Here is a 24,597-nt window from a genome sequence, read left to right on the forward strand (position 1 = left end):
TTTACTTTCTTTGATGAGCACTTGACCATGCCTACTTGGTAGTGATATATGTATGCTTGGCCACATTAGAATATATATTGCAACTTTCCTAATAATAAGGGAGGTATTAAAGTACACAACAGAGATGCAATTTTGTGAGAGATAAACAATGATATAGAAACACTTCAAGAAAATAAAACCTAAGTAAAGTTTTTTGATTTTGTAGAAATTGGAGTTTGAAATTTTAATTTATAAATCCTATTATCTTTAAAGTTATTTATTAAATAAAGTGCAAGCAGAAAGTAACAAGTTTAGTAGCTTTTATGTCAGTCTATTAATTTCATCCATAATAAACAAAGTCATTTTTTAGTTCAGAACCATTAAGCCAAGCAAATATTGCCAGCAAGTTTAATTTTTACTTACTAATGTCAAGAAAGAGAAATGGCTTAATACATGACAAGCACTCACAAACATGAAGACACAATTTCAGCCTCATACATAAATACATTTTTACTCACCCAGAGGGTATAATTAATATTAAGAGGGTAGAAAAATCACATTTATTTCACCTGAAGTTTATTAATACAGAAGATGATGATAAACTACGGGACAGTTTTGTATTTATTTGCAAAGCTATTGCCACAACTTATCTCCATGTATGCTATCTGCAAAGCATTCAAAGTCAGAAGCATAAATAATGCTTGGATATCAGCAAAATTCCTAATAAACCCCTTGGAACCAATTTATATCTCTAAAGTCCAGGATTGTTTTAAATAAAGAAGAAATATTATAAGCCACAGAACAGAATCTAGGCAACTACACCAAATTACACTAATCATAACAAAAGGATTTTATTTATCCTGAAGAAACTGCAGTTTTATAAGAAGGAAACAGTTTCTTCGGGATTTTCAATAAATTTCTTTTACTTTTACTGATAAGTATACTTTTGCTTTTCAACAATCCTTTATATTTTTCATATTTCTCTTCTATGTTTCTTGTATAAATGGATAAGTGATTCAGTATTTTAAAAATATTTCTCTATTCTCTATTTACCTTTCAAAACACAATGGTCAGAAAACTAGAATAAAGAGAGAACTCCTTTGATCAGCCTGAATGTCTCAATTATTTCCAACAAGTGTCATGTATTATTGTCTGGTTTTTTTAAGGTTATGCTGCTGATGGTGAACATACTGAAATGACTGAAGAGCCAAAAATCTTTTTACCCTGTGCTCACATGAAGTTTGTGGCTTAATTTTTAATATCAGCCTCTACTTAAGGAACACCATTTGAAACCAGCATCTCGAGTTGGGAGGCCAAATGAGGCTTTGCTCATGGCACACCAGGACACTGCTGATGGGCTTCCCGGGAGTTTCATAATTATGCCACTTGGTTTGAAGCTATGTTTCAGTGCCAAGATTTGACTGAAGCCCTCTTCTTAATTCTGCAACAGTGTGATCATCTGCCTTTCCTACTTTCATCTTGCTTTTAGTTCACTTCAGATACCCTAGAATCCAGAGCATGCCCATTAGTCCATATATTCAAACCAACAAAATTGTGTGATTAGATATCCAGCACTAACACCGTGGCTGAGATGTTGCCATATAGCTTATTACAGTTGTCGTTATTGCCTAAGAACCTAACTTATAGCTGTTTCAAGGCAGTGGCTGCCAGTTAGTGAATTTCTTGTGCTGGAGTTAATGACATTTCAGGATGGATTAGGCACCCTGCATCAATATAGCAATTTGAACATTCTCCAAATCCTACCACCCTAGCTTGATGAAAACTTTGTGATACCATTTATGATTCCTGATGTACTCATAATAACCTTTCTCTTCATCTTTTACTCATTTCTTCATCTACCAAATATTTATTTAGCATCTAACTGTGTGTGGCAGCGTGACAGATGTAATGGAGTTTGCAAGTTTAATGCACAATCCTTGACAGCAGAAAACCTTAACATCTAATCAAAAATTGTTGTCAACTATGTAAATATTTTACACAAACACACAAATTCACCTGAGAAAAGGATGCAAAAGCTGCATCCCACAGCATTAATAGGGTTATCGCTAAATGTCAGAATTACAGGCAGTGGTAAATGTTTAATAATTGGCTCTCTGTTCTCTAGAGACACAATTCTAAGCTATTGGTTCATCTGCCCATTTGTATCAGAAAGAGAGTATTTAAAAAGTATACAAAAATAAAGGTTCATTGAAAAAGTATATTTTTAAAAGCCCTGTTTTGTAGCATCTGCTGATTTCCATGGAATAATTACTCATACCATGGCCTATTTCAAGCTACTAATGTCAACCGGTTCACAAAATTTCAGTCCCTAAAGCCAGTAAGCAAGCCAGCTCCAGCAAACCACTGACTGGATGAGCTTCATTTTCTTCTTTATATATATATTTTTTGTTTTCGAAATGCCTTAATGATAATAGTGGCTGCCCTCAAGGATAGAAACTGGATGGCAGGGGACAGGAATGAAGTGCCTTTTACATTTTGAACCTCGAGATGTATTACCAATTTAAAAAAAAAAAAAAGCTACAATTTAGATTTTTTAAAGTTAGATTATGTATTTGTTACAACTGTAATCAAAAGCAGTAAATGATATTTTAATGTCTCATGCAATTAACACACATGTATACACACAAAATATTTAAATAACAATGAAAGACATGCAGCCATTAAAAAGAATGAGTTCATGTCCTTTGCAGGAACATGGATGAAGCTGGAAGCCACCATTCTCAGCAAACTAACGCAGGGAAAAAAAAAATCAAACACCTCATGTTCTCACTCATAAGTGAAAGTTGAACAACGAGAACACATGAACACAGGGAGGGGAACATCACACACTGGGCTTCGCAAGGGGTCAAGGGGAAGGGGAGGGAGAGCATTAGGACAAATACCTAATGCTTGCAGGGCTTAAAACCTAGATGATGGGTTGACAGGTGCAGCAAACCACCATGGCACATGTATACCTATGTAAAAAACCTACACGTTCTGCACATGCATCCCAGAACGAAAAGTAAAAAAAAAAAAAAAAAAAAAGAAAGAAAGAAAAGAAAGACGTTATATGTTAGAATGCCAAAAAACTGGTACAAGTTTTTAAAATACATTGGAAACTGATACAGGAAGAAATTAATGTAAACTGGGAAGATAAGTGAAAGCTTCCTGGAGATATGAGCGGAGTTCTGAAGTACGAGCAGGATTTGAACAAGCAGAGAAAAAGAAAAAGGGTGACACATAGATGCTGAGCAGACTGGTCACTGTGTCTGGCTAGTATTTATACTCCTATTGCTTTACTCCATCACCACCAGTGCTGGAGCTACCATTCCCACAGTCTCCATCACTTCCTACCTTCTCCCTCTTTAATTAGGCTTCAGAGCAGGCTTCCCAATAAGCTAGGCATTCACTGCAAATAGCCCAAATGGAGATAAGACTGGAGTCAGGAACTGACATAAGGAAGAGACAGCCAGTCTCACATCACCTCTAATAATAATACTAATGTTCATTTCATGTTTATTCTCTAGCAGAGACTTTGTGGTCTAATTCACAGAGTCTAAATTCATAGAGGGATAGCTCAAGCTCTTGCTCTTGCTTAAGATCTTGCTCTTGTGCTTTCTCCGAGGCAGGCAAGAACATGTGCTCAGAGGAAGCATCACAATGCCACTGCCACCCCATCTTGCCCCCCAAAAGAACTAGAAAAATGAGCATCCTTCAGCAGGGCATGCAGAAGAGTTCTTACTATGGTGAACTAGAATGCACCCATTGAAGAACCGGACCTGCACCTAATCACTGTCAATTGGGAGTGACTGAGTTACATTGAGAGAAGCAATTTACATGCAATGTGGCCTGAAGGACACAGTCTACTCGTACCAGGCCTCCATATAAAAGGCTCCTGCATATTCAGCAGGAAAACTTGGTTGTATATGACTGTCTTGCATATTACCAAGAAAGTGTCTCCAAAGGGGGCAGTGTTGCTTCAAAGACCTTCATACCTAGATTATCAGCATCATTGTAGATCTGCTTTTTCTGAAGGGACCAACTAACATAGAGTCCCCTGAACTTGTTCTCTAAGGACACTTACTACCTTGACCACAAAAGGCCATATGAGAAATATGTGTCTGGTTTCAGTGCCAAGAATGGTTGAATTATCCTGATTACTTAACTAGGGTTTTATCTTTTTGTTTGCTCTGATTTGTATACGTTTCATTTTTTCTTGTCCTGTAGACATTTCTATAAGCCTCCTTAAAATTTTTGTGAAAGAAAGCAGAAAATAATGAAATAAATGTTCAGGCAATGATGAAACTAAATAGATGAGTGAGGAAAAGCAGGATGACTAAAGAAAGTTAGCTTCAGAAATAAGAACAGGAAAAATTCCAGCACAAGCCATAACAGGTCTGTTGAGATGATAGAAGGCAATATCACAGTGCCTTAGTAAAAAGACTCAATAATAGGAAGTGGGTTTGGGTTCTGGCTCTGTCAGTAACTAGCTAAATGATGCTGGAAAGAAAGGCAATAAAGAACCTAGTTTAATGATCTCCCAAAGACACGGAGAGACGAGATAGCACAGAGGTTCAGCAGGTGGACTCTAAAATCACACTGAGGGAAAAGACTACTCCCATTGATTCCCATCGAATCTTTAAGAACTTATCTCTAAGTCTTGTTTTTCTTATCTTTGAAATGAAAATAAGAGTGCTGATCTTGTATGATTATGGGAGGTTTGTGAATTTTTATAACTAGTATTTTCAAGCACTCTATATGGATTTACAGAGGGGGAAACTTGAGGTACAGAACAATTAAGTAATTTTTACAAGATCCCAAAAACAATGAGTGGTAGAGCTATGATTGGAATGTATGCTGTCCATCTCCAGGTCTACACTCTTAACCACTGCTGAATACTGCTGATAAATGAACTAATCCCGTGTAATGCATGGAGCAGAGTGCCTGGCACATAGTAAGCATTTAATAACTGTTAGCTTACTTAGCAAATGAAAGTGCCTTACAAATCTAAGTTATTTTCCACATCATGGAAAGACATACTATATCTCAAATATGATATTTGTTAAATAATAATATATCTAGATAATATCTACATAATTTATAATTTCATAGATACATGCCATGACATTGACAGATGATACAACCATAGAATGAATAAGTAAAACAATAAATTTCAGAAATAATATTAATTTTAAAGGTATAACTAGAAAACCTAACAGCTGAGCACAAATACTTATGTATAAGAAATATTCATCATATTATTATTTATTAAAATTTACAGTAAATGAGTTGAATACCCAAAAGTAAGGGTTGATTAAACAAAATATGGCATATCAATGCACACAGAAAAAAGGACTTGACTGAAATATGACAGAACTTCAACATTCATCTTTTGGTAATATGATTGTATCAGTTTTCCTATTTCTTTCTAACTCTCAGTTTTCCAAATGTTTTCTACAGTGAAAACATATTTCTATAATAATCTGAAAAAATAAATACTATTTTCAATTGAAATAAATCCATTTAAAGCCCTGCCTATAACTTTAATAAATCTACCTCACAGAAAGAGTAAGAAAGGATTTGCCTGACAGCAAACCACCTGATGAAGGTCAGGTATTTCAGTTGCCCATATCTTTAAAATGTTTAAGGTGCTTAAAAAAAATCAAACTATTTTAAGAAATATTAGGTGGAAAAAGTTTGCAGATTGCAAGAAGTCTGTGCTGGTCAGAGTGTGTACAGTTAAGGTGTTCGACCCTGGAACCAATACAAACAGGACTCATAGTTGAGGGAAACAGACCCATTGAGATGCTGCCCAACAAGAGGCTGGAGGCCCCAGCACCAGTTAGCCCAGAGACAGGAGCAGTAAGAAAGCAGGTAGCAGTGGCCAACATCTATGTAAGGGATGTCATCCGGAAGAAGGCTGGGTGAGTTCTATGTCTCTACAAATAGGAGAGTGGGAGAAAGTCACAGGGAAGAAAAATCTAATGTGCAAAATTAAGGGGAGATTTTCCTAGCATGTAGAGGTAATCAGAAATACAACAGGTTGTTCTGCAAATGAACAATCTTCCTTTATTACATGTGACTCTTGTTGCCTGAAAGCTCAATGGACACGGGCAGAGACACACGGCTATAAACAAGGAGCTCACTGGATCTCAACCACAGGAAGACAAGGCCTGTCCGTACAGCCAAAAACAGACTGAAGGGAATAGCCCCAGTGAACCCTTCAAGATGGGATTGCTCCCTTTCTTGCTCTTCCCTGAAAGTAGTAAGCCAGTTACCAGGTGAGTGTTAGGATGGCATGCCCCCCTCAAAAACAGGCCAGAACCTGGGAGGAAAGAAACCCAAGTGAAGGGCCTGGGAAATTATCCTTTGAAGCTAAAGATGTAATTAAATGGGCCTTCAAGCCGCAAGAGCAAGTTGGATAGTATGTCCCTAGGAACTTTCCTCACTAAGTCAGTCTTGCTATATTTTGTTCTCCACATAGATTTTCTTATGTTTGCTCTTTAGTATTTAGTAAAGATGTGCAAAGTCCCAGACTGCCTCATCTGTGATAACAGAAACCAAATAAAGAGATTTATACCCATGCTTGGACAGGATCATTAAAGTTTTTATATAGGTAAAGCACTTTATATGTATAAACTCTTTAATCTTCACAACAACTTATGAAGCAGGTACTATTATCCTCAATTTACAGATGAGGAAATTGAGATACAGATCTTATGTGATTTCCCCAATGTCCACAGATAGTAAGTGGTGGACTTCCATTCCCAGAACTGTGGTTATTCTTTCCAGAAGGAATCATCTTAAACTATTTGGTATTATTTCATAGCAATTTATGTATATGTCACGTATCATGAATGACTTTCGTCTTCTTCCTCCCTTCCCCACATCCAGAGCTCCTAATCATGTCTCACATACAAGAAAAGCTGGAAGATAGTAGACAGCATTTTTATACAGTGCATGTCCAAGAATACAGCTGTAACTGCTGCAAACTATGAGGTAAAAAAGGAAGTTATCTGTCAGTGATTAAAATTATACGACTATTAAACTCTAAACCCAGGAAATTTTGCAAAGAAATAGAATATAATATTTTTGTGGATAACTATTCACACATTAAGAAGTATGTTTGGCTTTAAAATTGAGAAAGATACGTCTTGAGGAATTCAGTAATTAATAAATTTGTTTTAGGAATAGCAACTTCTTACTAACCTGAAAAGCAGCAACTCCTTCTGCTTTTAGGCAATTACTTTCAATTACCTGTGCTTGTGATTTTTGTATAATGTAACAAAACCATTCTACCTTAAATCAATCTTTTTGTTGTTGTTGAGAGGGAGTCTCGCTCTGTTACCCAGGCTGGAGTGCTATGGCATGATCTTGGCTCACTGCAACCTCCACCTCCTGGATTCAATCAATTATCTTGCCTCAGCCACCCAAGTAGCTGGGACTACAGGTGTGTGCTACCACGCCCAGCTAATTTTTGTATTTTTTAGTAGAGACAGGGTTTCGCCATATTGGTCAGGCTGGTCTTGAACTCCTGACCTCGTGATTTGCCCACCTCAGCCTCCCAAATCATAAGGAGATATACCAGAGAAGAAAGCTTTTGTTTACTTCTCTTTAATATGTTCATTTAACCGCATACAATGAAAACACAGGAAACTACAGCAGCCACATTTACCTGTGATCCAAGTGGTGAACTGAGAGAATAACTCCTGAATTTAAGTGGGTCTGTTTTAGGGTCACCAAAATAGTAAATTCATGTTTATTTCTCAGCTTCTGAAAAAACTGTTCAGCTGTAGCAGTGGATGCTTTTATGCTTCTGGGAGTATCTAAAAAAGAAACAAAACATATACTAAGAATAGACTAGAATTTGATTTTATGAAGTATCTTTTACATGTAACATCTTTCAAAAAACTTTATCAAGTTTATCAGTAGCAGCTGATAAATACCGAGTTTCAGACTCTTGGTAAATTCTTTTTCAACAAGACTTTATGCTACATATAATAACATAGGACAATAAAATCACACATGAATTATTGAACTTGTGTTTCAGGAATCTGTTTTCAAAAATGTCACCTTTGAAGCAAAGAATCAAAAAACCTTATTTGAGGATGTACACTCCCAAGTTTTCTCTTTACACAATTCCTATATTCTAGATACCACAGCAACATCGGTGTCAACAATGAACAAAAAGATGTGCTTCCTAGAATAGGACCTAAACGACCACACTAGAACTAGTTAGCTTCTAATCATGACACCTCATGACAGAAAACTGGATTTAAATCTATGTGCCACCCTCCACATTGGTTTCTTCAGCCAGAAGGTTTGCTATAAATAGATTTTTAAAAGATCATTGAAATTAGTCACTCTCAGCCTTCTGTGCAGTGGAAGAGGCATTAAGATCAAATTATCTCACCATAGATATTGAAAAAAAGAATACATAGAACTTAATTCCCATTTCTTCCCCAGGCTTAGAGAAAGCTTAGCCAAGGAAAGTTTACTTAAGAGAGGAGAAACTTTTATCCTGAACTTCTGCATATTTTAGCCTTGTGTTCCAACCTCCAGACCCAGATTATATGGGGAAACAGATAAGGATAAAAATGCACTTAGTAAAAACCTATCATTCAAACAATCTGCTAGCTGAGCATAGGCTCTCCTATTCATAGTGTATGCAAAGAAGATTGACGAGAGGTAGACATGCAGTTCGTATTGTGATTACTCTCCTCTTTCCTATGCTTCAGTCTAGATAAGTAGTTTTCAATGGAAGAACTGGTATTTAGAGAGGACAATCCTTCTTTGTGCAGGATTGTCCTATGCACTGTAAAACATTTAGCACCTCTGGGTCCCTACCCAACAAATGTCAGTGGCACCCAATCCCTAAACTTTGCAACAACTCAAAGTACTCCCACACACTTTCAAACATTCCCAGGGAAGCAATGCAGCAGAAACTTGGGAATCACAACCTTGATGAAACAGAGATTATAAAATTAATCCAAAATTCTCCGCCTTTCTAGGCCCACAATTTTACATGATGCTAATCTAATCACCTGGTCTAAGTCCATTACCGAGAATATACAGTCATGGAAAACATGCAGACCTTGAGACACTCATATAATAGAAGGGACACCTAATATCATACAAGGAAAGAAATGCTCTCAGAGAGGAAGGTACAAAGTGTTAATGGGTCAGGGGGGAAAGTAGCCAACAGAATCTGAAGGGAAGGCTCAAAAAGTAGATGCCATTTGATCAGGAGTTTACCAGGTAGAGAAAAGAGGAAAAAGCTTACCAGACACAGGAAAAGCTTGTGAAAAAGCAGAGATATGAAAGGGCATCACATGGTGCAACGAATGAACAGCAGACATTACTGGATGGGGCTGGGAAACTGGATGAGGCAGGACCTCACAGGCCAACTTAATGGGACACCTGCTGTTTCCATCACCATTATCAATTTACTCTCCTGGTTTAAAACAAAACAAAACAAACAAACAAACAAAAAAACCTCCCTATTTACCACTGAGAAATGATCCCTCCCCACTCTCAACCCTTGACTTCCTCTCTGCTACAATTGGTCATGTGACACAGACCTGACCAATCAGGGCTTCACCTATCCCTGCGCACAGTAATCGGTTCAGGAACAGGTACCTCATCCAAGGTAACGAAGTCAGACTTGGGATAGTTGTTCAAAGTTTTAGAAAAAAGAAACTATCTTGTTGCAAAAAAGAAACTTCAACATTCCCAATCAACTTTCATAACTCAAAAGCATAACAGTAATCTGAAACGTTTGCCCTAATCAATGCAATAGTTTCTCCCCAGGCTTTATTACGGATAAAACAGGCTGTGGAGGAGATTCCACAACATTCCTCTTAGCTCCAAAATTTTTTGTTTCCTCAAGGAAGCATGCAAAATCTAATTGAGAATGATTTCATCTAGTGTTAACTTTTAATTCATTCTAATTTATACAGAAGTGAATCATTCACAAACGACATTACTTCATTTTAATTTAATAGCTAAAAGCAAACTGAAATTAAATTATAAATATTTATTATGCTTCTCCTCTTTTCAGGCAGGTAGAACTTCAGCAGCATCCTTTGTCTTGCTGAACAGGATGATAGATGGGGATGCAAATGAGAAAAATGGAGAAAAGATTACAGTGAATACAGAAATGATGCTCAGACCCACAGAGAGGTTCAAGGATGTGGCCCAAAGAGATAGAGCTCTTACAGTAAGAGAAAAGGAATTTGGAAATGTGTGGCAGCTGCCTTACAAGATGGAACTTTAGAGATAAGATGCTCAAAGAAGATTCTTAGGCTGTTGTGTTGTTTTGTATGCACAGAAGAACTTTATTAAATGTCTATATTATTCACTATTGCTTTTGGAGTTAGATTTGTGAACAGAGCTGAGAGGCTGTATTTTGTTCACTTACTTTTTAACTTTGTTGTGCTTTCAGATGAAATGACAAGTAAAGATTGGCCTTAAGGTAAAAGAATGAAGAACCTGGAAGAATGAATCACATTTGAATATTAGTAAAAATGTACACCACTATGGTTGAAAACATGGTGAAGGAAACTGTAGGTGAAGGGAAAACATCAAAAAAATTGATCAATCCGCATTTTGAAAAAAAAATTTCTCTAGTGGCCATGTGGAAGGGTTGCTTCAAGAAAGAAAAAAACTGGAAAGAGACCGCTTGAGAAGTCTGGCAATTTGGTAATTATTAACTTATACAGGTTAGATTTCACATATTTAAATATCATATTTTGACATCCCTAAACTACCTTTCCCAAATCAAATTGATTTTCTTTGGCTTTGACTAGACTAGTAATGGTGATACTGAGCTAATAGTGTTTGCACTGCTTGTCAGGCATGTTGATGAGGGAAGGTCCAAGGGAACTCTGAGGTAGATGGATAATTTGTATTGGGGTGCTTAATGAAGTGCTTAAGGAGACCCGCACAGCAGAACCATCCTCCACCCCACCAGGGTGGTAGATGGGGTGCTATGAGGCCTCCATCCAGCTTAGACTTGAAGTTCATTCACTCATGCAGGGTCACAATTCAGGACAAGACCACTTATCCTATTCAACCTCTCCTCCCAGCCCATTGTCTTCCTGTTTTGCTACCTCTATGGGGATGGGATGGCTTGCAAGAAGGAGGGACCCTCCAGCATGAACAAAGTCAGCAGAAGCCCCATTCTGCTTATGCTATAGGGATAAGAACAATAATATTCTTTTTTTCCATCCTGACTAACCAAGTTCAACAAGTTGTACAATTGTTTAAAAATAGGCTTCCATGAGCCTCTCACCTATAACGGAGTAAGGGGCAGTGTAGAACACCCATGGGAGAGAGAAAACCCAACTTGATTTACCATAGCCTCTGGATGGTCTCCTCACCTGGTGCTCCAGCCCAGAAGCCCAGGACACAGATGAAGATTTTTAAGATTTCCTGAATGTGACAGAGAGAGTACATAGAGGAAGTGTAAGTCATGATTGTATCATAATTTTCGGTTCTCTGTCCACAGAACACCTTCTGCTTCCAACCCTTAGCTCACCCTAAAATACTTAAATGTATTGTTCCCCTTAAAAACATGTTTTCAAGAATTTATTATGTCCAAGTCCAGGAAGGACTTGATAAGGGCCTAAACCCTGTAAGTGGCATCAGAGTAAAAAGGAGGGGTAGGATTCAGGATATATGTAGAAAGTAGAATCTAAAGAACTTGGTCACTAATAAATCACATACAAAAGGTAAAAGAAAGGAGGAAAAGGAATCCAATTGACTGCAATGTTTCCAGCTGCAGAGATGTAATGAAAGGAAATGCAGTAGAAGCCTGATGGTACCCAAATGGGATTTCAGTTTTAGAAATAGTGATTTTAAAATGCCATGTAACATACATGTGGACACGTCCAGTAGAATGCTAGTACTTCAGAATTTGATATGAAAGAGGTTAAAGTTGGCAATATAGATTTAGAAGTCACCAGATTGTGTTACCTAAAATCATAGGCGTGCCTGAGTAAATCACAGGAGTCACAGGAATGAGAGGAGGATGAAAGGATGGACCACAGAAACACTAAGTCAGTAGCACAGCAGGGGCAGCATATATAAGCTTAATAAATACAAACACACACACACACACACATTCTATAATGCCGCACATATACTATACAAATTTTATCCTGCAAAATTGTATAATAATATATTTTTTCCTTTTGAACTCATGTTCCATTTTGTTCTCACAAAGCCCTGGAGACTTGACAGCAGCAACAATTACTACTTCCTTTTTTAAAATGAGCAAAAAAAGCCATGGAACATTTCCATGTTCACCCCAAAACACCAGCAGTTAGAGGTATAATGGGGATGACAATTTTTGGGCCAGTATTCTTTCCACTAAATTGTACTGTTCCTGAACATGGCATCCTTTATCCATGCCTAATTGCCAGTCACAAACAAATGCAAATAAAAGTGCACCAACACAGAAAATAATTCAGAAAAAAGTAATTATATAAGATAACGTTTTTAGTTCTTTAAGTAACTAGCTGAGTAGTGATTTTAAGAAAGGTCATTTTACTCATTTGCATTTCTATTTCCAAATTTGTAAAATTGGCATTCCTGCCTTATATTTTCATCTCAAGGATTACATAATGTTCAGAGAGACTCTAAGTTCCCATGATTAATAAGATAAGACCCAATTCTGGCACTGATCATTAAATCAAGTCAAGGACACCACCATCCAGGAATTAATTTTACTTTATTTCTATTATCATTAAAGTTTTCAGAATTAATTTTTTTTTTTTTCTGTTGCCCAGGCTGGAGTGCAGTGATGTGATCTCGGCTCACTGCAACCTCCGCCTCCCAGGTTCAACTGATTCTTGTGCTTCAATCTCCCAAGTAGCTGGAACTACAAGTGTGTGCCACCACACCTGACTGATTTTTATTTATTTATTTATTTATTTATTCATTTTGGTATTTTTTTTAGTAGAGACAATGGTCCACCATGTTGGCCAGGCTGGTCTTGAACTTCTGGCCTCAAGTGATCTATCCGCCTCGGCCTCCCAAATTTCTGGGATTACAGGCATAAGCCACCGCATCTGGCAAAAATTTTAATTTAGATATGCATTAAGCAATCTTTCAACAAGGAATCCTGCTAGGAATCAAATACAGAAAAATAAAGTGCAGTGGTTACAGGAACAAACTTTGAAGCCAGAAGAATGAGGTTCCAATTCCAACCATGGAGATTATTAGCTGTTCATAGCATGTAGTAAAGACCATGGGTTTACTGTGAGAAGTATAATAGTTATTATTATTACTCTTACAAGCAATGAGGCTGTGGAATCCATGAAAACCAACAACTGCCATAACACCCTTGTGATTTTCTGAGCTTACTTTCATTCTAAAGTATCCCAAACTCAGCCACAAAATACTAGTTTCCAAGTTTGAAAACTGATATACAAGTTTTGACCATCAAATTATTCTTAGCATACAATCCTGCCTACCACTCTCTGTTTCCAGAAAATTATGAAATATCATTCTTTTATGGACAAAAATCAACGTAAAGTGAAATTCTTTCTGAAGCAGGGACAAAGATCATTTGATTTGCTGCTTAGAGAAAAAGAGGCTGAGAAACAGGCCTTGAAATGCTACTAGTAAGCTCTATAGAAAAACTTATCAACATGACCATGCTGCATGGGAGCTTTTTAACTGGAGAACTGCTTGAGTTTAAACCTAAAATGTATTTCAATGTTTTCCAGTTTTATTGTGCATAGAGCCTAAAAATCCCATTAAGAAAACAACCTGTAGCCGTTTAAAGCAATTATTAATAAATAATGAAGTAGCTCAGAAGCAATTACATCAAAATATTCATTTTTAGTCATGGGAATACCAGAATGGAGTGATGAGTTCATATGTGGCTACAGTAAAAATTTCTAGGGATTTAGACAATGTGCTAAGTATTCACTATATACATACATAGTTAACGAAGAAAGGCGGGGGGAGGAGGAGACAGAGAGAGAGAGAGAGAGAAAGAATCTGACTTATTTCTAAAATAGACTGTACTTAATGAAATTATGCATATAGTAGCAAACATGGGTGTTTACTGAAAAATAGAGTCACGTTGGAATTCCTTTCTTCTTTATTTGGTGGCCAAATTTCTCTTCTTAATGGGATTTGATTAACAAATTAAAATTGTATATATTTAATGTGTACAATGTGATGTTTTGACATCTATATCTATTGTGAAATGATTACTACCATCAAGGTTCCTAACAGATCCATCACCTCACATAGTTGGCATTTTTTAAATGTATGGTGAGAAAATTTGAATTTCAACTATACAATACAGTGTTAATAACTATAGTCACCACACACTATACGTAGATTTCCAGAACTTATCATCTGCATAAATGAAACTTCATACTCTTTCACTAATCTCTCCCATTTTCCCCATCTCCTAGCCCCCAGAAATCACCATTTTACTCTCTGCTTCTATGAATTCAATGTTTTTAGATTCCATGTACAATGAGATCATGCAGTATTCATCTCTCTGTGCCTGCCTTATTTCACTGAGCAGTTTGTCCTCCAGTTTATCCACGTTGCTGCAAAAGATATGACTTATTTCTTTTTGTAAGGCTGAATGATATTCCATTGTGTGTATATACCAATATTTCTTTATTCATTCATCCACTGGTGGACATTTTAAATTATTTCCATAGGTTAGGTACTGTCAATAATGCTGTTATGAACATGGGAGTACAAATATTCTTCAAGATACTAATTTCCTTTAGATACATACCCAGAAGTGAAATTCCTGGATCACATAGTAGTTCTATTTTTTATTTGATGAGAAACTTTACACTATTTTTCATAATGGCTATACCAATTTACATTCAAACCAACAGTGAACAAGGGTTCTCTTTTCTCCTTGTCCTTGCCAGTAATTGTTATCATAGGTCTTTTTGATAACAGTCATTTTAACAGGTGTGAGGTGATACCTCAATTTTTCAAATTTGCATTTCCCTGATGATTAGTGATGTTGAGCATTTTTTCACATACATTTTGACTATTTGTATGACTTCTTTTGAGAAATTTTATTTAGGTTCTTTGCCCATTTTTTAATCAGGTTATTTGTTTTCTTGCTATTGAGTTGCATGAGTTTCTTATATATTTTGGATATGGACCCCTTGGCAGATGTACTGTTTACAAATGTTTCTTCCATTCTGTACATTGTTTCTCCACTCTGTTGATTGTTTCCATTTTTGTGCAGAAACTTTTTAGTTTGATGCAATCTCATTTGCCTCTTTGCCTTTGTTACCTGTGCTTTTGGGGTCATACACCAAAAATGTATTGCCTAGACCAATGTCAAGAAGTTTTTCCCTGTTTTCTTCTAGTAGTCTTACAGTTAAGTCTTTAATCCATTTGGAGTTGATGTCTGTATATGGTGTGAAATAAGGGTCTAATTTCATTCTTACGCATGTGGATATCCAGTTTTCCCAACACCGTTTATTGAAGAGACTGTCCTTTCCCCCCGTGTGCTGTTGGCACTTTTGTTGAAAATCAATCGACTAGAAATGTACGGATTTATTTCTTGGCTATAACTATTCTGTTTCATTGGTCTACATATCTGTTTTTATGCCAGTACCATGCAGTTTTCTACAGTTTTGTAGTGTAATATATTAAAGTCAGGTAGTGTGATGCCTCCAGCTTTGTTATTTTTGCTCCAGATTGCGTTGGCTATTTGGGGCCTATTGTAGTTTGATATAAATTTTAGAATTGTTTTTTCTATTTCTGTGGGGAAATGCCATTGAAATTTTAATAGGAATTGCAGTGAATCTGTACATAACTATAGGTAGTATGGATATTTTAATAACATTAATTCTTCCAATCCACGAACACAGGATATCTTTCCATTTATTTGTGTCTTCTTCAATTTCTTTCATCAGTGTTTCACAGTTTTCATTGTAGACGTCTTTTACCCCTTGATTTAATTTACACCTAAGTATTTTTATAGCTATTATAAATCATACTGCTTTATTCATTTCCTTTTTTTTTTTTTTTTTTTTTTTTTTTTTTATTTTTTTTTTTTTTGAGACAGAGTCTTGCTCTGTCACCAGGCTGGAGTGCAGTGGTGCGATCTCATCTCACTGCAACCTCCGTTTCCCTGGTTCAAGAGATTCTCCTGCCTCAGCCTCCCGAATAGCTGGGACTACAGGTGCATGCCACCATACTCAGCTAATTTTTGTATTTTTAGTAGAGGGGGGTTTTCACCATGTTGGCCAGGATGGTCTCGATCTCTTGACTTCAGGTGATCTGCCCGTCTCGGCCTCCCAAAGTGTTGGAATTACAGGTATGAGCCACCGCACCCGGCTTATTCATTTATTTTTGAGATAGTTCATTGTCAGTGTAAGTAAACCCCTTAAATATTTTTTGTGTGTTAGCAGTAAATGTAAAGAGAAGGAATTTGTCCATCTTCCAATAACAAAGAAATAGGTAAGCATCATTTTCTTCTTTGTGATTAAAAAGTATCACCACAACTGTCATCATGAATTAAATGAGTTTCTGCCCACTGCAGTGTGTAGAAACCTAAATTGATTTTCTCCCACATAACCAGACTAATAAAAATACAATGTAAAAATTCTATTTAAAAAACTGTCTAATTTCAGACATAGAATGGTTGACTTAAAATATTTCAAAACTCACGAGATTACCATTTTTTTTCAGTACTTAACTATCAAATGTTATTGTCTTCTAAATTCAGGTTAGAAATATATTAAGTTAAAACTATTATTATAGTTACTCTCCATTGCTCTTCCTTCAATATGCTCATGCTTTTATAATGCAAACTTATAAGACAAAATTGTAACAATTTTAAAAGCCATTAAAATTTGATTAACACTATATACAAAGTTTCCAAAGTCTTTAAACATGAACAATCTCATTTAAGCCTCATGACAATTTTGAATAAATAGGATTGTTAGCTCTATAATAACAGAAATTGCTGATGAGAAAATGGAAGCACAGAGAAGCCAAGACACTTGGGTCATCATCAAAAGTGGCTCAAAATCAGAGCTCGTTTCTATATACTTACAAAAGCAATTACAGTGGTATATAGGGATGAACCCACCAAATTCAAGTGGCAGAGCCAGGATCCTAACCCAGGCCAACGTGCTTCCTGTTTTACACAACAGTGTCCTACCAACACTACAGTGATGCATACTCCAGGGGCAGATTAACCCTTATTTTAAATTGCACTTGATCTTAGAATCATCAGGCTTTTCAAACATAGAAAATTATTTATATCATACAATCTCCTCTCATCTAGATACTATAACCTAAACTATAGAGAGTAAACTGCACTAAATTGCAAAACAGAAGGCTTTTTTAAAAGACAATTTTAAAATAATTCTGCTTTAAAAATTACTGAGTAAAACGTATGAGTTCCCCACATACCCACAATTTTGTAACTTTAAAAGAAAAATTGTGCGTTCATGGTAGGTATATATATTTATGAGTTACATGAGATATTTTGATATAGGCATGCAATGATATCGAGGTAATCACATCAGGGTAAATGGGGTATTCATCACCTCAAGCACTTATCCTTTGTGTTATAAACAACCCCATTATACTCTTTCAGTTATTTTTAAAAGTACAATTAAATTATTTTTTACTATAACCACCCTGTTGTGCTAGCAAATTCTAGGTATTCTTCTGTTTTTTGTTTTGTTTGTTTGTTTGTTTGTTTTTCCCCATTAACCATCCCTAATTCTTTATCACTGGCCCCCACCCAACCATCCTTCCCAGCCTCTGGTAAGCATCCTTCTACTCTCTATCTCCATGAGTTCAATTATTTTAATTTTTAGCTCCCACAAAAAAGTGAGAAGATGCAAAGCTTGTCTTTCTGTGCTTGACTTCTTTCACTTAACATAAACACCTCCAGTTCCATCCATGTTGCTGCAAATAGCTGGATCTCATTCTTCTTGTGCTGAATGGTACTCATTGTGTATAAGTGCCATATTTTAGTTATCTATTTATCTGTTGGTGGACGTTTTGGTTGCTTTCAAATCTTGGCTATTGTGAATAGTGCTGCAATAAATATGGGAGTGCAGATATCTCTTTGATATACTGACTTCCTTTCTTTTGGGTACAAACCTGGGAGTGGGATTTCTGGATGTTATAGTAGCTCTATTTTAGTTTTCTGAGGAACCTCCAAACCATTCTCCATAGTGGTTGTAATAATTTGCATTCCCACTAACAGTATAAGAGGGTTCCCTTTTCTACACATTGTTTCTAGCATTTGTTATTTCCTGTCTTTTGGATAAAAGCCATTTTGACTGGGGTGAGATTGTATCTTATTGTAGTTTTGATTTGCAATTCTCTGATGATCAATGATGTTGAGCACTTTTTCATATAGCTGTTTGACATTTGCATGTCTTCTTCTGAGAAATGTCTTTCAGATCTTTTGCCCATTTTTTTAAATCAAGTTATTAGATTGTTTTCCCTATAGAGTTGTTTGAGCTCCTTATATTTTCTGGTTATTATTCCCCTGTCAGATGGGTAGTTTGCAAATATTTTCTCACATTCTGCACACAAACCCACAATTAATGATGCAACTTCCTCTCCCTTAACACATTTATATGCCCTTTACATTACTGGTTTAGAAGAGAACAAAAACATACTCTTAGAAAACCAGTTTGGAAATTCCCCTTCTACCTACTTACTCCAATTAAACTCCCAAACACCTCCAGTTCCATCCAAACCCCCAAAATTTCTTTCAAATCTACAGCTAATTACAATTTGATTCAATGCATAATAAACATATACATTTCCACATGTATCATTAAAAAAATGTGTGTTGGCTTAATGTTGTGAATCTTCAACCACATAAAAGTATACATACATTAATATAATCAGAAATCATAAGTATAAGCATTAATCAACTAATCAAACAAAAAAAATAGCAGGTTCTATTCCCAGAACCAACAACTATAATGGTTGACCTTAAGCAAATCATTTGAAGTATATGTTGGAATTTTCATTAATAAAAGTTAGGATATGGGGGGGGGCTTCAAATAATAAAACGTCTCTATGATTTAGAACTTAAAATTAAAGTATTAAGATTTATATATAACAAATATAAGTTCTGAAGACGATTCTATTTCATTTGTTTTCATTCCATGCTAGCAAGCAAAATTCTGATAATTATTTGGCTTCTAGAGTGTACTTTCCTCCAGAGACAGTAGTAGTGATCAACGACAATAAGTACTCTGATTTAATTCACTGCTATAATTCTCATTTCAGATTAAAATTAAAATTGGCACTTGAGTTTATAATCAGATTAATACTTTTGGCTAGTGTGAAGCAGTCCCTCAGAACCTCATCAACTAAGGTATCAGCTGTTTTGATACCAGCAAAACTGAGTGGGTAAACCAGTCCAAACAGCCTTTCTCTTTATCATCTCTTCCTCTAACTGCACTACTACTCAAGAATAAGATCACATATTCAAAAAAGATCAAATAAGGCAGAAACATTAAGAAAATAAAAAGAACGATGATAACTGATGATGATGATGAAGATGAAGATAATGATGATGATGATGATGATGTCATTCACAACTTTAATAGCCTGACTGCCTTCCACTCTTGATCCTGTCTCGTACCTATTAAGTAGCAGTCTCAACAAAATCCTTTTAACACATGTATCAAATTTAAGAATCAGTAATTTGCTAGACTTTTATTTAAACCAGTCCAAAACATTATATCAAATTGAACCCAAACTGAATGCCTGCAATTTGTCAGCTAATATCATTAACCCATGTCTTAAATTCCTAAGAATCATTAAATTCATGAACCATCGATAATTTATAGAATATGTGTCTGCCTTGACTAAAGCTACTGAAACTTGAACAAATGTTTGAATTTCTTTAAAGAAAAGAAAAAAACTTGAGTTTTCACTGGTCTTATCCTTAAGAATACATGAAAAGGTTCAACTGCACCTTCGTATACTGACACCAGTCATTACTGTATGAAGTAGTGCTTAAATTAACAAATTATTCACCTTAGCATTAAAGTTCATATATTTAATAATTACCTAATTTAATAATTAGGTAATTTTTCTCATTTTAAATTATCCCATAGATAGTACCTGGTTATTTCTTAAACACACATACACTTAGTGTTTGCAAAGTGTTCATCTATTAAGATAGTAACCGTCTATCTTTAAAAAAAGTGCAAAAGAGAAATGTTTATAAGTCAAAGTTTCCAAAGTGAAAACTGAATCACAAGCCTTTCTTTTATTTTCTTTGAGATCTGATCAAATATTCATATAGTCCCTAAGAGGAAAAAAATGAATGTTCTTTCAAAAAACTGGTTGTTTTTCTAACCACATATGTGTTACTGTTTTGACATGGCTCTAGTAAAATGATTAGCATAAAAAGAAGAAAACAAGACGAAGGTAAGATTTCTATTATATAGCCTTAACATTTTATTCATACCTATTAATTAGAAGGAATAAAAAATAATGACGTATAAAAGATTTTTACATCTATAAAATGTGAAAGTTATGAATTGTGCAACCTCAGACTCCACAAGCAGATTCTAACAGAATCGTTGCTGAATAGCCAAAGAGATAGTACATGGTGTCCCATCAATTATGCAGAGCTGAAGTACTGAAATGCACAATTTCATATTCTACCTAATAGGCTAATTTGACCTGAAACATCAATTTTGGGAGTTTGTTCTGTTTTTATCCTTCTTTAATTATAATAATCAAATTATTTCAGAATAACAGGACACCAAAATATCAGTTATCATGATTAATCACCCTCTCAAAATTGAGCTACATTTTTTCTATGAGTATTTTCACTGCAAGAAAGAAAATAGCATTATAAAGTACCACAGGGCATGGGGCATATTGTAATCAACTTTTCCAACCAGAGTTTCACACACCAGCCTTCATGTCAGTCCCTGTCCCTGTTTCCCCAGGCCCCAAATCTGCCACCTCCCAGTTTCTGAGCCTGTTATGATCATGATGCCAGAAAATCAGAAGTCTTGCTGCTCAGAGATTTGACAAAAAAAAAAAAAAAAAAAAGAGCTCTGGGAATGTGTGCAGCCTCTAAAATAAATCATTTCCCAGCCCCATCATGTTGGCCCAGTCTACAAAGTTGAGCTTCTGCTTCAGTCTCCCAGCCTGGAACTCTACACTCTGCCCTGCACACCCATCTGCTTGGTTGAGGCTTTGATGTTCTGTCAGGATCTTGCCAAATCTCATTCTCTCTCCCTCTCTCTCTGTTGCTCCTCAGGAATTCAGGAATTTTGCTTTAAAGGTGTCAGAATTCTAGATCTATCAAACGCTGCCTGCATGACTTTTATCTGTGGGGGGACTGGACTTGCCCCATTTACCACATGGACACCACACCCAACTCCCACTTAAACTCACAACCCACTGCCAGCCCCATCTTACCGTCCTCTTGAAGTTTTTCCCACCATTGTGAGTTTTCTTAAAATTAAACTCACTATTTAAATACTGATATTACCCCTGCATAAAGTTCAGAAGATTCACTTACTGTCTAAACTAATCTCTGTACTTTACCTTACTGGGAGCTCTATAACCTCTAGTGCTAATTTAACCATTCCCAGGAGTCTCACATCTGACTCCACCATGCTTGTGTCTTTCCCATTTCAAGAACAGATTTCTCCCTAAGTGACCATTCCTAGACTAAGTATTGCTTCCAGTTTTCTGTTCACTTTAATGAGCTCAACAAATATATACTGAGTATGTAGTAAATGTTCAGTATATATTACATAATGATCATGTTGAGAATTCTGCAATGAAGATCAGGAATAATCCAGTACCACGAACTGTTTACCTCTCTGTGGCAGATTGCTAATTGTCCTCCAATAGCAGTAACTCTCTTCCTCTTCTAAGTCATAAAACTCTCTACTTTTATCAGTGCACACATGGTTTCCCAGCTAGAAACTGCATTTCCCTATATCCTTTGCAGCTAAAGTGAAAGGGCGATGTAAATCCTCGCCACTGGGATGTGAGCAGAAGTCATAGGTGCTACAATCCATATTTTATTATTAAAAAGGAAACTGATTGTCCCCTGCTCTTCTTTTCTTTCAGACTCAATGAGGACAAAGGTAGTGTGGAGTTAGAAGACAGACAAAAACTGCGTCCTTGAGTAATTTCAGGTGGCAGGACTGGGGATCAGCCCTGAAACACCTGCCTACCTCTAGATTGTTACATAAAGAAGAAATAATCTCCTTTCTTATTTGAGCACTGCATCTTGGGTCTCTTTGTTACAGGAACTTAGCCTATTCCCTAAGTAAACCATCTCCCCAAGCTTCCTATGACTTGTTGAAATGTTCCCCATGGGTCTCATTCTTTAAAAACGAGGATAAGAGGTTTTTTCTGGATAAAAACAGACAGTAAAAATTTTAGTCTTTTCAGGCCACATACTCCTCTATTCCATACTGCTTTTTTTCTTTTTTACAAGCATTTAAAAATGTAAAAACCAGTCTTAGCTCAAGGGGCCATATAAAAATGAGACCCAAAATTGGCCTTTGGGGCCACAGTTTTAACCAACCCCTGGAATCAACAGATATGGATATAATTTCCCCTAGATAAAGAGAAATTAATTTTATGTCTTTAGTTGATTATGTCTAGAATGGAAGACCAAAACAATGTGATAAAAGGCTTAGTTAAAGCAAGTACTAGATGTCATGAAAGTGGAAAAGACGGAAAGTGAAAATACCTATTAACTAGTTTTCATCACTGGTATTGATATGCATATTTTGGTGTGTATCCTTTCTTCTCTCATTGTGTGATATGCTTTCCAAGTGTAGGGATCAATTCTGTAATTCTCCTTTTTAGCACAGTGATCTGCATGCAGAAAACAATCAATAAGTATAGCTGAATGTCTTATTCATTGATGACTTTGCCACCTACTTCCACGCCTTTTCATAACAAAGAGCATATTGTCTGCCCAAGTAACTAAGTAACAGTTACAGATCTGCTTTGTTCTCAACATTTCTTGGCATTGCCACCTATTTTAATATTATGATTTAAAGGTACTGTAGATAACAACCACAATGAACTAAACTAGAACACATACAAAAACATTTACAATAGTGCTTTATATTGTTAACATATTAAGGCCAAAAGACTCTCCTTTCCCCTTGGAAGATATGAACTGGCAGGTCTGCATGAGGATTGTAGCTCTATGAAAAGAACTTAGTCCTTTCTAGCATTCTAAGATTAACATCTTCCTAGAAAAAGGAATAACAGAAGACCTAAATTTCAGACAGGTACAATGGTAACAGTGTGGTTTGAGTATTTTCTTAGCAATGTTATAAATTTCTAGATTATCAGAGAAAATAATTACTAATTGAATGCCCAGAAACACCTTCCAGAGCTAAATGTAAGCTTCACACTTACTTTTTCTCAATTCCACCACCAGTTTTGGGGGTAGTTGTGAGTTGGCCTACATGGAATGTTCAGAACACTTAACATCTAAGTGTTCTTGCTTTTTGTTTTCTTTTGTTGTGTAACATTCCTTTTTTAAAATTCAAGGAAAACCTGGGTGTTCTACAAAGTGCTCTGTAGATAACTTCTTCAGTATATTTTACGCTCTAAAACAGAGGAGAACTGGGGATCAAAATAATCCTGGAATTATATTGCAATCAAAATTTAACATCTCATATCCCAACTTCTTGACAGTTCTCTCCTTTTCATGCTAGTCCACAGCTCTGATATCTTTACTACACATTTTCATTATTTTTCAGTGTAGCACTTTGTGCTGCCTTATAGTTTTCTCTGTTTCTTGCCTAATTGCTTTACATGCCAGTCTTACATCCTCAGAAAGACAGGTTTTAATCTCCTTAAGGGCAAAACTGTATATTATACCTCTCTTCTACCCCAATAACTATCAGCAATTATAGCCCAAGACAGAGAGAAGGGTTCAATAAAAATTTGCTGAATGAAGTTCAATTAATTTTCTTTTCCCAAGACTTGGAAGACAAAACAATGGCCTACCTTGCTGTGTAAGAATAAGTTACTTCCCTCCCCTCCTAATTCTCCAATGAAGCAAGGTTTACAACCTTGGACTTGCGGTACAGTTCTAGGCAATACCTGATAATCTCACACACAAACACAATTTATGCTGTACAAAGGTTTATGGGAGGTCCTGGGAGGCACAGCCCATACTAATTACCAGGTCCAACTATCTCATTAGTCCAGGCTAGGAAAGTTGTTAGGATTTAAAATCCTATTGAAACAAAAATATCGGAGTGGAGTTTAAAACAAGCTGCTTTCTTCCATCCCAGCATTTCCGATCTGAATGCTAGTCTAAGTGATGTATTTCTTCCCCTTTGGTAATTGTTTTCTTTCTGGCATTTGGATGATAATATGGGCATTTCTACCTCAATATCACACTTAGATAGATGTATTTCTGAATCACATACAGATATGTAAAAAATATAATAATTTCCATTTCTAATTTAGAAAATTAAGCCCAAACATCAATAATATATTTCCTATTTAAACACTAACATCCAATGACTCATTCACATATTCCCTCATTTTCATTCCTTCTCTCTTATATCTGTACAATCTCATTCACTAAACACATGCTCTAATTTT

The 24,597-nt window shown here is 36.0% G+C and overlaps 1 protein-coding gene across 6 annotated transcripts in view; it reads right to left on the reverse strand.

The window, feature by feature from the left end:
• Window positions 1–24,597, reverse strand: part of NELL2 (neural EGFL like 2) — a 418,610-nt gene that overhangs the window by 311,742 nt on the left and 82,271 nt on the right. For all 6 annotated transcript variants that reach the window (XM_025401114.1, XM_025401113.1, XM_025401116.1 and 3 more), the window contains one exon: window positions 7,655–7,805. In XM_025401114.1, the coding sequence (XP_025256899.1) occupies window positions 7,655–7,805 (151 nt within the window). The remainder of the gene's footprint in view (window positions 1–7,654; window positions 7,806–24,597) is intronic.

Source organism: Theropithecus gelada, chromosome 11, assembly GCF_003255815.1.
Source record: "Theropithecus gelada isolate Dixy chromosome 11, Tgel_1.0, whole genome shotgun sequence".
NCBI lineage: Eukaryota > Metazoa > Chordata > Mammalia > Primates > Cercopithecidae > Theropithecus > Theropithecus gelada.